General features: G+C 39.1%; 2 protein-coding genes across 2 annotated transcripts in view; both read right to left on the bottom strand.

The window, feature by feature from the left end:
* Window positions 1-3,877, bottom strand: part of fcer1g (Fc epsilon receptor IgFc epsilon receptor Ig) — a 6,077-nt gene extending 2,200 nt beyond the window's left edge. Inside the window, exons 1-2 of the mRNA XM_020616293.1 lie at window positions 3,678-3,877; window positions 194-285 (exon numbers count right to left, since the gene is read on the bottom strand). Coding sequence (XP_020471949.1) covers window positions 194-285; window positions 3,678-3,744 — 159 coding nt within the window. The 5' untranslated portion in view covers window positions 3,745-3,877. The remainder of the gene's footprint in view (window positions 1-193; window positions 286-3,677) is intronic.
* A 187-nt stretch (window positions 3,878-4,064) lies between these two features.
* ndufs2 (NADH:ubiquinone oxidoreductase core subunit S2) lies at window positions 4,065-10,362 on the bottom strand. Its single transcript, XM_020616258.1, has 14 exons — window positions 10,228-10,362; window positions 9,523-9,626; window positions 8,744-8,934; window positions 8,155-8,275; window positions 7,729-7,841; window positions 6,587-6,661; window positions 6,325-6,402; window positions 6,152-6,237; window positions 5,889-6,008; window positions 5,557-5,686; window positions 5,264-5,359; window positions 4,894-4,977; window positions 4,432-4,489; window positions 4,065-4,277 (listed from the first exon to the last, which is right to left on the bottom strand). The coding sequence occupies exons 1-14, from the start codon at window positions 10,332-10,334 to the stop codon at window positions 4,240-4,242; spliced, it is 1,401 nt and encodes a 466-aa protein (XP_020471914.1). The 5' UTR covers window positions 10,335-10,362; the 3' UTR covers window positions 4,065-4,239.
* Window positions 10,363-12,343: the final 1,981 nt, after the last annotated feature.

Raw genomic sequence — 12,343 nt, 5'->3', positions numbered from 1 at the left:
ATAATATTTTTTTTTATCTTTTGGTTTGATGGTCTTTATTGCACTTTGTTGTGGTCAACAGCATACTAATTTCATTGCACATGACCGTGCAATGACAATAAAGTCTATTCTATTCTATGTATCCTTAATTTGAGATACACTTTATAAACACGTAGAAAAAGGTTCGTTCTTGCCCATGTATATCTATGCATACCTTGATTCTGCAGTAGAGAGCTGTAAGGATGATGCCGTACAAAAACAGGATTCCATCCAGCACATAACAAATCTCAGGTTCTGTAAGAGCGGCTGAGGAAACACAGGAGAACAACTCGTCAGAAGTCATACCATAACACCAGCATTTCTTCATAGGTTGATAACACTGCTAGTATCTAATACTTTAAAGTGATTACATTCTGCAGACTCTTGGCATTGAAATGCCATCCAATCCGCCTTAAACCGCACCTAATTGTTGCTTCATTGTATCATCTTGTTTCTGGTGTATTTTGGGCAGCACACAAAGCAACACATATTTTGCGGACACCTGTGTCTCATCATTTCACGTGACAAACATTTCTACCAGACTGGATGACGCTGCTTCACTGTCATGTAGCAGTGTCACTACTTCAAACTTGGAAACAAGCAGCAACAGCTGCCATTACATAGAAGCCGAAGTGTACAATGGAAACTCAAAGTTTTATCTTGAATAGGGCCAGGGAAAATATAAATATGCCATCTTATGTAAAATAATTGTCATATACCAGGATTTAATTGTGTTTTAATCACTAACTTTGACAGAAATACCCTGAGACAATCAAACAGGAATTATCTGTATTTCAGATGGATAACACTTTAAGGAATACTTCGTGGTTGGCACAGTGGAACAGAGGGTAGCCCTGTCCCCTCACAGCAAGAACATTCCAGGTTCACGTCTCGGGGCCTTTCTATGTTCTCCCTGTTTCTCCAGCTTCCTCCCACAGTCCAAAGACATGCAGCTTAGGTGGATTGGCAACTCTAAATTGCCTGTAGGAGTGAGTGTGTGTGGTTGTTTGTCTATATGTGAGCCTTGTGATAGACTAGCAACCTAGACGTAACCTGCATCTCACCCAATATCAGCTCCGCAACCCTATTCAGGAATGAGCGGTATAGATAGTAATACTTTGTCCAAAAATGTAGTGGAATAAAACATCTCTCCTGGCCTCCATGTTAAGATGTATGTCGATATCACACTATCATGAGTGTCCCATGAGACTAAAGTATCTAGTTTAGGTGTTTAAAAATGACCCAGAAACAGTAAACAGATTAATGTTATTGACAAGGCTTGGTTTGACAGTAGAGCAGCCAGCAAAAATGTTATGTGAGGTATTTCTAAAGATACAGCATTTTTAAAAAACCTTAACACTCAGCCAGCAGTAGCCGAATAAAAATGTTGTACAGTACAAGAGTGTCCGACTCTGGGCTCTGCGCTGTATATTTTTAATGCTGTTAAAATTGTTTTTGATGCAAAAGGTTTTTTAATTGGCTAAATATCACTGTTGTAATTATGAGTAATTAGTCAAATGTGTGTGTACTCATTTTATTACTGATGTTTTGGTCCACAAACCTCCAGGTAAAATGATTCAAGTTATGATCATCTGAAGCTGTGAGATGAAAAATGATGGGATGTGATATTTGTAATTTTAACGAGTAAGGAAAGTTTAAAAGACTTGCAAAAAGGTACTTTGCAAATTGACTTGAAAATGAAAACTTTATACTTTAAATGTGCCAGTAATTCTGTGTTAAATACATACATCATTTTAACTTGTACAGTTTTACCAATCTAATCTAAAACTCTAAGGTTTCTCTTCTTATATTTAGATGGAAGAACTGTGACAACGTTTCTATGATGAAATCCTAATACACGTCATTTTCCGTCATGTTCCTTCCTTCCCACTTTCTTTCTTCTCCATTACAAATTTGAGGAAATGAATCACTTTTCTAAAATTGGCAATCACAAGATTGTTTCCCAAATAGAGAATCCCTGTCTCCCTTTCAGAATGACAGAAAAATTCCATTTCCGCTTACTTTGTATTACATTTAACTGAAATCCTGACACTGGACAGTTTTGTGTTATGGGTTCTGAATGCTCAAAGATCCAGTTGGGTTAACAGAGAGGTGACAAATATGTAATGGTTTTGTAATGGCTTCTTTAAATTGAGTTTCAGCGCTAGCCCGTGAGCCAGAGATAGTGGTTATCTGCCATCTCCTTTAGTTTCCGCATCTCACGTTAAAAGGAAACAGCAAACCACGCGTAAAATAACTAAGTTTGATATTAATCGTTGACTAATGTCACGTGTGATTAATGGCAGACTGTCCACAATCAGTCTACAGAGTCTATGTGCAGTTAAATTTATTGCAATAAAAGGCGTATGTTTTAGGATTTAAGAAGGCCAAAACATAAGGTGTCAGGTAAAGTGGGTAAATACACTTACACCCACCCCAGTAGCTTTGTTTAGGTTAGAACAAGTTAATTACGCAGCACATAAAGCAAAGAGAGGAAGCATGATGTTTGTAAAAATAAAATTGTTCTCTTTTTAAAATGTCATCCACCAGTTGGCTGTGACTTTGCCTTATACTGTGGAGCACAGATAGCAAAAGTAGGTCGTAGTCAGTTGCGGTTTGGGATTAAAAGTTGAATAAATTGGGTGTAACATCTCTTACACAATGAACGAACCTGTCTGATTAGTATGTTAAGGTTACAACTAACAAATATTTTCGTTACTGAGTTATTTTCTTGACTAACTGGTTTATCATTTGGTCTATAAAATGCCTTGAAGTGGTGAAAATAGTAATGTGAGGAAAAGCTGCGATTCCCCACATTTGAAAAGCTGGAACCATTTGGAATGCTTTAAAAAAATTAACTTAAATGATTAATTATTAAAATAGCTGCAAATGAATTTTCTGCCAAGCACTTAATTGAGTTATTGTTCCAGCTCTATAATTGTACCATTCTTAATGTGTTCTATTAGGCCTCCAGTATTAACTGCCATTTAGTCTTGTTGCTCACCTTTCCTAATATTTAATTCTGTTTTCTGCCATTTCACTGCTGCCACCTAAAGCTACGTTACATGGTTGTCTTTAATAAAATATATGTAACGGAACATAACAGTAAAGTCAATATAAACTAACTCTGGTGGCAGATGAAATTTTTAGGAACTTGACGATCTAATAAACCAAACTCATTTATCTGAGGCAGGGTGTGACATGCATGAGAACTGTCTCAGCAAGTGTGCCAGTAAATAAAGTCACACCAGTGTCTGTAGCCCTTGCCACAAGTAGCGACAACTGTCAGGGTCAGCTTCTGTTTCACAGGAACTAATGTGGTGAATATAATCATACTGCCAACAAAGACAACAGAATAAGGCCAAATGTCAGAAAACCTCACCACTCTGCATAAACATGCAACAGGCAGTTCAAGAATAATCATTCTGGCTGGGTGTGTTCTACAGTGCAACTAAATGTTTAATCTAGTTCATCACATCGCTCTCATCTTCACCCTGGTTAATATCAAACGAAGCTTCCCTTTTTTTCTTCTAAGTAAGGTTGTTCTTGACCAAAATTAAAAACAATCATCAATGTTTATACATAAAACTAGTGTCAGGACACAAAGCAATATAAAAACTGTAAGGTATAGGACATCCCAGCTTGTTACCACAACCTACCTGCTCTCCCAAAACACAACCAGAGCAGAACGGTCATGAGCAACGGACTCCTGCCCCACACAGCCATGGCAACACAGGCTCAACACGGTGAACAGTACTCCTTCAGCAGCACGCAAACAGCACACACAACTTGTGGGTGGTTTTTCTCCCCTCTGCATTCTGTTGAAGACTCCAGTATTGCATATCTCAGTCATGAGGGGAAGTTGTGGTCTGAGCTATAAGTCCACTTGTCTCAGCTCTCATCAAACCACTCCCCCTTAAATGCGGAACCAGAGAATTGGACATAGCATCAAGTCTCTGGCATGTTTAAAACTTGATTTTTCACTCGTGCTGTGCTTAAGATTGTTTCCAAGTGTAACAATGAAAAAAAAACAAACTATTCACTACTTTTGAGTTTGATCATAAAATATTTATTAGGGTTATCTGGGCATTGTACATCAGTGATTATGAGCAGTCATTTCTCAAAAGCCTCCCTACAATAAATAGTGAACAGGAAGTCAGACAGATGGGTAAAGGTGAGAACGTATTCTCTTCGAGGAACCAAGGTGTTAGCAACATCACATTAACGGTCAACCTCGCCAAACACTATGTCCTGTGTACCTGTCAGAAGAGGAAGAAAAGGCTCATTACAATCCAACCTCACTCTGTAATTTTAGTAGCTTGTTCTAGACCTTCTGTGATCTGATCCTTGCACATCTGAATGACAGTATTTAACTTTAGAAGAAAAGAAGTTAAACAACAATCACATTCTTACCAATAATGGCCACCACATCGGCCAGCATGTGTCCTTGAGACATTTTATCCAGACCAGCCTGGGAAGAAAGACACATGTATTAAACATTCAGCATAACTGAAGACCATATTCAGGCTGATGAGCTCATTTTAAAATGAATATTCATTATTCCTGAGATGACAGCCTGAAGTGAATGCACTAAATACTCTAATAGCTTGCTGATGCAGCTTTAAAGACATTTTTTAGCCTTGAAAAGCAAAGTTCAAACTAAACAGCAGTTTATGTACCCATGAGCAAAGAGATGGGCAGGAAGGAGGGAGAGGAGGGGTTCTGTGTACTTTGAAAAATGGTTCTATAGTACTTTATAAAAAGCACTCAATGAACTAAAAGTAGCCTTAAGGACAAGCCGTTAAAGGTGCTAAATAATTGATACCCAGTGCGTTTAATATTTCACTGTGTCGTGTGAAGTTTTGCAGTGCGCACCAAGTGAGCGAATCCAGGAGCTTTGATCTTGCAGCGAAAGGGTCTGCTGGAGCCATCTGACACCAAATAAACACCAAACTCTCCCTGCAAGCAACACAAACACACACACACACACACACACACACACACACACACAGTCTACTGAGCACTTTACATCACAGTAAATCCCCAGAAACTCACAAAGGCTTCCCAATTAATTAAAATTCAAACATTCTTCAGAGTCGAACACAAAGTAGATTTTTGTTTGTTTAAGATAGTAAAGCTGAGCTGTGGGGAGTGCATTAGAGCATGTGCACATTATTTAACTAGCAAAAAGGTGATTTTACACAGAACACTATAACCTGCCCAAATATGATATGAGTAGTATCACCTTTGGTGCCTCCACGGCTGTGTATGTGGCGCCTGGGGGGACCTGGTAGCCCTCTGTATACAGCTTAAAGTGGTGGATCAGAGCCTCCATGGACGTCTAGGACAAGGAGTACACAGTACATATAATGTCATGAGGACATATTCTGCACACCAGGCAGAATATGAAACAATGCCGAAATGTACTGTAAAACTGTAACACTGGAAAAAACTGCAATGTTTTCAAGTTCAAAAAGGCTTCAATCAGACCATCTGACAGAAAAGACGGAAAGGAGGAAGGTTCTCTCCTCAGATCACCTTCATCTCAGACCTCTTGGGTGGGGCCACTTTGGCATCATCCACCTTAATCTCTCCTTCTGGCATCTTGTTGAGTGCTTGGTGCATGATCCTAAGGGACTGCCTCATCTCCTCCACTCTGCACAAATACCTAGACCACACAAAAACACAGTGGATTATTGTGTTGTCTACTACACTGGCAACTGACTTTTACTCATTTTCAGACTGTGTGAAAATCTTCCACACAGTGAATGAACACAGTGCTGGCTTGACAAAAAAACAAAAGAGGGGCAGACAAAAGCAAAGTTAAAATAATAATAATAATAACTACAATAATTTGCAAGTCTTCACACCTGTCATAGCAGTCTCCATGGCTTCCAACAGGGACATCAAAGTCCACCTCATCGTACTTATCATACGGCTGAGACTTCCTCAGGTCCCACTTGATGCCCGAGCCTCTCAGCATCACTCCACTGGTGAAGGTACAAGAAGAGAGGGGATACCTGTCAGGGCTAAGACTCTCCATAGACGTGGCAGCCCTAAAATCTTGGTGAATTTCATAAACAACAACTGATGAAACAGAAGAAGGGTCTTTTCACTTTGATTACTGGGTTACCTGAAGCCATAGTTGAGGGCGTCCTCAGCAGAAATCACCCCGATGTCCACGGTACGATTCTTCCAGATACGATTGTTGGTCAGCATCTGCGTAGAGAAAGAGCAACAGATGTGGACATTTACTGACTGGGTCACAGCTTGTGGAGAAAGCTGATATAAAGTGTAGTCATTCACCTCTTCTACTTCATCAATTCTAACAGAGAAATTCTTGCACCACGTGTAGATGTCGTCCATTAGGCCCAAAGGCAAATCCTGGAACACATTTAAGATCATTAGCACTTGTATGGATGATAGAAAGTTATCTACATATAACTGTCTTTATAATTGCATGTTTACAGGGCACAGAAATGCAATAATGTAAAAAAATGAATCACTGACTACTGGACCACATCATCAGGTCTCACTATAAGTCAAACAGACATGAGACTTCTCCTACCTGATGAACTCCACCAGGTCGGACGTATGCGGCGTGCATTCTGGCTCCAGACACTCGCTCATAAAACTCAAACATCTGAGGAAACACAGTCAAGCAGAAGATTTAGGCAATGCTGTTAATGTCTATCTGTATGAACCAGCATCTAATGCAATACACAAAACTCTCACTGATAGGTCAGCTGCCCAGCTGTTGCATATTTCACCGCATTCTGTTGGAATCAAACCAATTGTAAAGGCAGGGACACACCTGACAACTGGATGAAACCTTTGAAGACTGGACAGATCACATTTAGACTGCTCCCACCAACTTGTGCAGACTTTTAGTCCTTGAAGGAGCACACATCTTATGCCTAAGTAAACACTGTGGACAACACACTTAACAACCGTCCGTAACGACTACCAAGTTCTGTCAGTAGACAAGCCTGTAAATCCCGTAAGATCACTCAAATTCTCACCTTGTCCTTGTAACAAAACAAATATGGATGCAACCAAAATGCCCTGTTAATATTTATGCATGGGTAACAGTTCAATTTGCAGTGAAAATGACATTTTCTAATACAATCCCTTGCCAAGCTACAGTGTTATCAGGGCCATGCATGTCAGGGAAGTGGAACAGAACAACTGTTTTCTCTGTCAACATGAATGGAGCGGAAGTGGTTGCAGTTTTACTGAACACGAAAATCCTCCAGCAAAAAAATGGACCAGACACCTCTTACCAAGTTCTCAAAAGGTATGATGCACAAGTTGGTAAAACCAGGTTGTGCTGATTTTCCCTGAAGGTTAAACTCTAAACTGCTAATTTTGTTCCAAAACCAGGTTGTGCTGATTTTCCCTGATGGTTAAACTCTAAACTGCTAATTTTCATACTGTTGTTCCAGTGAAACTATACAGTAGATGTACACTGATTTTAGGTCTCAGATTTTCTTCCATAGAACTGCATAACTTTCATGACTTCATATCATGTACAACTCACATGCTCTTTGATATAAAGGAGACGGTGTTATATTATACTGATATTAGCTGATAACACCGTATGTAAGTGCAGTCTGAGAACACACCAAATGACCTAAGTCGTAACAACAATATAGGACTAATGTGCCCCGTAAATGTTTAAGCATGACATCGTGCAGCGGTGATCCTGACCTTCTCTCTCTCCTCAAACATCCAGAAGAAGGGGGTCATGGCACCGACGTCGAGGGCATGTGTGGTGACGGCCATGATGTGGTTCAGGATGCGAGTCAGCTCTCCGTACAGCACTACAAACACCAATTTTGATAATTGATGAACACTTTTAAGTCATTTTTCAAGCAAAACGGTTAACATTTTACAGTTCAAAAAGTTTCAGGTGGATGTTTTCTACACTATGTGGTGATATCTCTGGGCTTTGAACTGTTCCAGCACCTTCATATTTTTTGATATTCTATAGACCAAGCAATAAATTGAGAAATCACTGGCAAGTCAGATGTGTACATCAGAGATGAATATAACATTTAGGGCCTTAAATCAACAGATTAAGAGTCTTAAGCTTTTGCAGAACCTGCACCCACTCTGACTACTTCAGTCCAGTACCTCTGATCCACTGTGCACGAAGAGGAGCTTGAATATTGAGCAGTTTCTCCACAGCCAGAGAGTAGGCCTCCTCATTACACATCATGGAAACATAGTCCAGGCGGTCAAAGTAGGGCAGAGCCTATAGCAGACACAATAAATAAACTGAAGCATATGCAATAAGAGACGTCTAAAAATTAAGAAATACATAACACATGATAAATTTCTTAACTGACACTGAATCAGTTCTGCTGATAAGCTTCATTTAGTCATTTTCAAGTAGTCCCTTGCTCTTGTCCCATCTACTTTTTACACAAGTCAATCCAACTCATGGAGTTTTCATTCTCCACAATATGTTGTGTTGAACAATATAAGGAGTTTTGTAACAAGATGTGCTGCAATTTACTGCTGTGTTGTTTAAATACACCACAACTGCTCTGTCTCTTAAAACCAAGAACAGCACTGCTGTTTATATAGTTCACAAGCTTTTCAAAGATTTCACAGCCTTTGATGCATGGATACATATAATCTAATTTAACCACGATCGAATAGATAAGAGTTACAGAATACAGACGCATTGTATTTACACATATTGTCAGTGAAGCAGTACCTGCAGGTAGGTCTTGTATTCAATGAGTTTCTCTGTGCCACGGTGAAGCAGGCCAATGTGGGGGTCACATTTCTTTACAGACTCTCCACTGAGCTCCATCACTAGACGCAGTACGCCATGTGCTGCAGGATGCTGAGGGCCAAAGTTGATGGTTAGGTTGGACACGTCCTTCACTGCAGGAGGATCTTTGTCTAGAGAAGAAAACAACACAGGAACAGATAAGGAAATCTTTCAGAATAAAACTGTATTGCATCAGGACTCGATTTTTTTATCCAACTGGGCTGTAACCATGCCAGTGAAATCTTTCACAAATGAAGCAATTTTAAATGCAATGTAAACAACTGTATAATGCTAGTTTTGTCTCCACAGGCCAAAACACAACATTAGTTTCAATAATGTGCAGGCTTAATGCATTTCTTATCAAACCTGTTACCATAAACTTATAGAAACAGCTGCTCAATATATTGGCAAACATCCTAAATCTAGGGTATTATGTAAATATAAACACTTTTATCACAGTGAGTCAGACAAATTAAGTCTGTCTCTATCTTAAGAAAAACATGTGGACTGATAACACCAGGCACAACAGTGGAACTAAGTCAAGGATTTTAACCTTGATTCCTGACAAAGCATGATGGGTTGTATTTTATTAATGTGTATTATCTTGCAATCTGACTTCATTTGCTTTTGGATAAATAACGGTTAAAACGAGTAGTAGTAGAGAACAGGTATCCTTTAACCAGTGATCTTAGAAGTAATACTGTGTGTGAGCATGGTACCATTCCATGGCGGTGGAGTCCATTTCTCATTAATAGCAGCGGGGTACATTACTGCTCCAGCAAACTGCTCCATCCACTCCACATCTGGCTGCCACTGTTTCTGCCTGCGAAAATCGTTTTTAAGAAAATGCTAAGTAGATACCATCTATCATACAACCTGCATTTTAAATCTCACATTGTTGAGGATGACATTTTGGTATGGGTGACAGTCTATGTTGACAGCTGATTAAGAGATTTGGATAATGGCAAACACAGTGGTGTTATAAATCGTGCCGTTACAACAGATATGTTATTTAACGCAAGTGTTGCAACACTGCAATACATGGTTGCATAAAAACAATGATCACGAGTAACCATAGATGTATTTTAAGCGAAACAAGCCTGTGTGGCAAACAATGAGACTAGCTGGCTAATCAGACAGCTAACAGCTACAATTTAGGTTACGGCTAGACAGCAGGGAAGCTAACATGCAACAAATGCCAGCTGTTAAGGATGACATACATTTTTTATATTTGTGCATGCCAGTCAAAGAAAGCAGAAAATGGACAAGATGACTCGTTTTATTATGAATAGACACAGTCGGCGTATTTAGGATTATGCCGACACTAGGCTTTCGGTATGCACATTTTTGTGAAGCCCAAGCTAAGACAACTAGCAATACAACGGTCACCCGAAGCGTCACATTTTGTCTTTTTGTTATCTTACCTATTTTGCAGAACAGCACAACAAGGACTCAGTAAATTATTATTTTGTATTATTTTTGTTGAAGGACGTCCTAGTCTGGTAAGCAACCTCAACATTGTGGCCGCCATCTTGGCTGTCTCACAACCACTAACCAATGACGTAATGAATTTCTTCTTTTGTTGTTTTAAAGCCGCACTAATTGTGTAACGTGTATGTCTCCCACCTATCGGTACGGAGAACACCCTGGCATGAGCTACTTGGTTGTGGGCAGTGAACTTTTGGTAAAACCCGTAGACCATATTAGAAGTTATATAAACATATATGATAAACACAGAAATTATTCACATTAAGGCTGATCATCTTCATAGCCTGTATGTAGTCTATAAGTAAACAAAATGACAAATAATTGCAATGAGGGAAAAATACACATAATTAAAATCATGAAAGAATAAGGAATAAACCCCACTATTATCTTTAAAAAGCCCTTCACTCAAGTATCTCACATGATTTTTATTGCTTGCTTACATGTAAACTGTCCTGTGAATTTGTCACGAACAAACACAGGTAAAGCCAATCAAAATGTATGTTATTAAAAGTACATTTAAACATATCATTCCTAATATTATTACACTACTAATAAATCCTGTACGGCTGTGTATAAGTATATAAAAGGCTTAAAACTGAGTTTCCACTCACCCTGAATTTGGGCTGCATTGCTTCTATGTTAAAATACCTATCTGCTTAGAGACGACAAACTCTTTATTTTATAAAAAACAGTGCTTTTATTTATGTAATACTGTGGAAAAATAATTACATACCATTTTTAAAAAATATTGAAGATAATGAAATAAAAAAATGAGAGTTTGATAATGTTTGTTGTACACCTTTTTAACAGTTTTCTCTGCTACGAAGAACAGTACAATAAGATAAACATTGGATTTTTCTAAATTCAGAGACACAATAATACAGGATACAGTCCTACCAGAGGTATAAAAGTACTTTAACAGGTTTGTGAGAGAAATGATATGAACATATACTGAAACACACACTCAAATTTAGACGCAGACACGCACACACACACATACTGTATACACGGTGACATGTGTACAACAGTCATGCACACACTCGCCACGTGTTTACAGTACATTTCTCATACACACACACAGTCATTCACACATCTATACAAACACACTGTACAAATCTAAGCGTGCGTCGACGCCTACACACTCCCTCTTGATCTCTCTCTCACACTCGCACACCCACACACTCAGTCATACATTACTACATGTCAATATTGTGAACAAGCCTTCACTGAACCTCTCTATACAGTTCTCCTCTAGCCATTTTGGCAGACAGATGATGAGGAATGATTCAAAATGGAAATGTATGACATGTTCCTCTATAAGGCCACGCAGTTCTAAACCCAACATCTGTGTTTTTCTCTCTGTCTGCACCAGGGTTTTACTTGAGAGCTCTGAGAAAAAAAGGCTCCAGCCTATGAAAATGTCTAGGAATGACTCAAGGCCCCGAGCCTGGTTTGTATAGCAACAGTCGCCAATAGAAGGAGCTTGTACTGCATATACATGGTCTAAGGTGTAAAATAACAGGAACACTTGGCACTAGGTTTCTTTTATACACTGATATACTCTTCTAATGTGAGATACGCCCTGAACTCAGGCTCCGCTGTTGGCACAACTCTTTGCTCTTTCTCAGTGGATTTCACTCAGGCAAACACCCAAGTCATGTGCGCTCACGTTCAAACGTTTGGTCCATACATACACATTAAATGTTTTACATTGACAAAAATAATTCTGTAATGTTAAAAAATAGAATACAAAGCTCTAGTTTGGTGTGCAAATAAAAAGAAGACATTACACAGATATAGATAAGGGACGTCTAAGCGTGAATACTGTAGATGCAGTGCAAAATGATGACAACCCTCCCAACCCTACCCCAAGCCCAACGCAGCGCCCCATATGGCCTAACAGACATGATGGCATGTACCACTGTACAGAAGGACATTCTGGGATACTATACGTATATATGTGCTCTATGATCATTGAATAAGACAACCAGCAAAAAAAATTTTCAAAATGGAGGCCAGAAATGACTTCCACTGGTTGAGGTTTCTTCCGAT

The sequence above is a fragment of the Monopterus albus genome, unplaced genomic scaffold (genome assembly GCF_001952655.1).
Source record: "Monopterus albus unplaced genomic scaffold, M_albus_1.0 scaffold173.1, whole genome shotgun sequence".
In the NCBI taxonomy this organism is placed as follows: Eukaryota; Metazoa; Chordata; class Actinopteri; order Synbranchiformes; family Synbranchidae; genus Monopterus; species Monopterus albus.
The sequence above is the reverse complement of the archived record's forward strand: the minus strand, read 5'-3'. Positions and strand labels throughout refer to the sequence as shown.

Excerpts from the sequence above, each read along its gene's own strand:
- ndufs2 (XM_020616258.1), bottom strand. The coding sequence starts at position 10,334 with ATGGCGGCCACAATGTTGAGGTTGCTTACCAGACTAGGACGTCCTTCA. Across the intron at positions 9,627-10,227 it reads TGTGCTGTTCTGCAAAATAG|GCAGAAACAGTGGCAGCCAG; the intron begins GTAAGATAACAA and ends CGATTTTCGCAG. Across the intron at positions 7,842-8,154 it reads TCGTGCACAGTGGATCAGAG|TGCTGTACGGAGAGCTGACT; the intron begins GTACTGGACTGA and ends TGGTGTTTGTAG.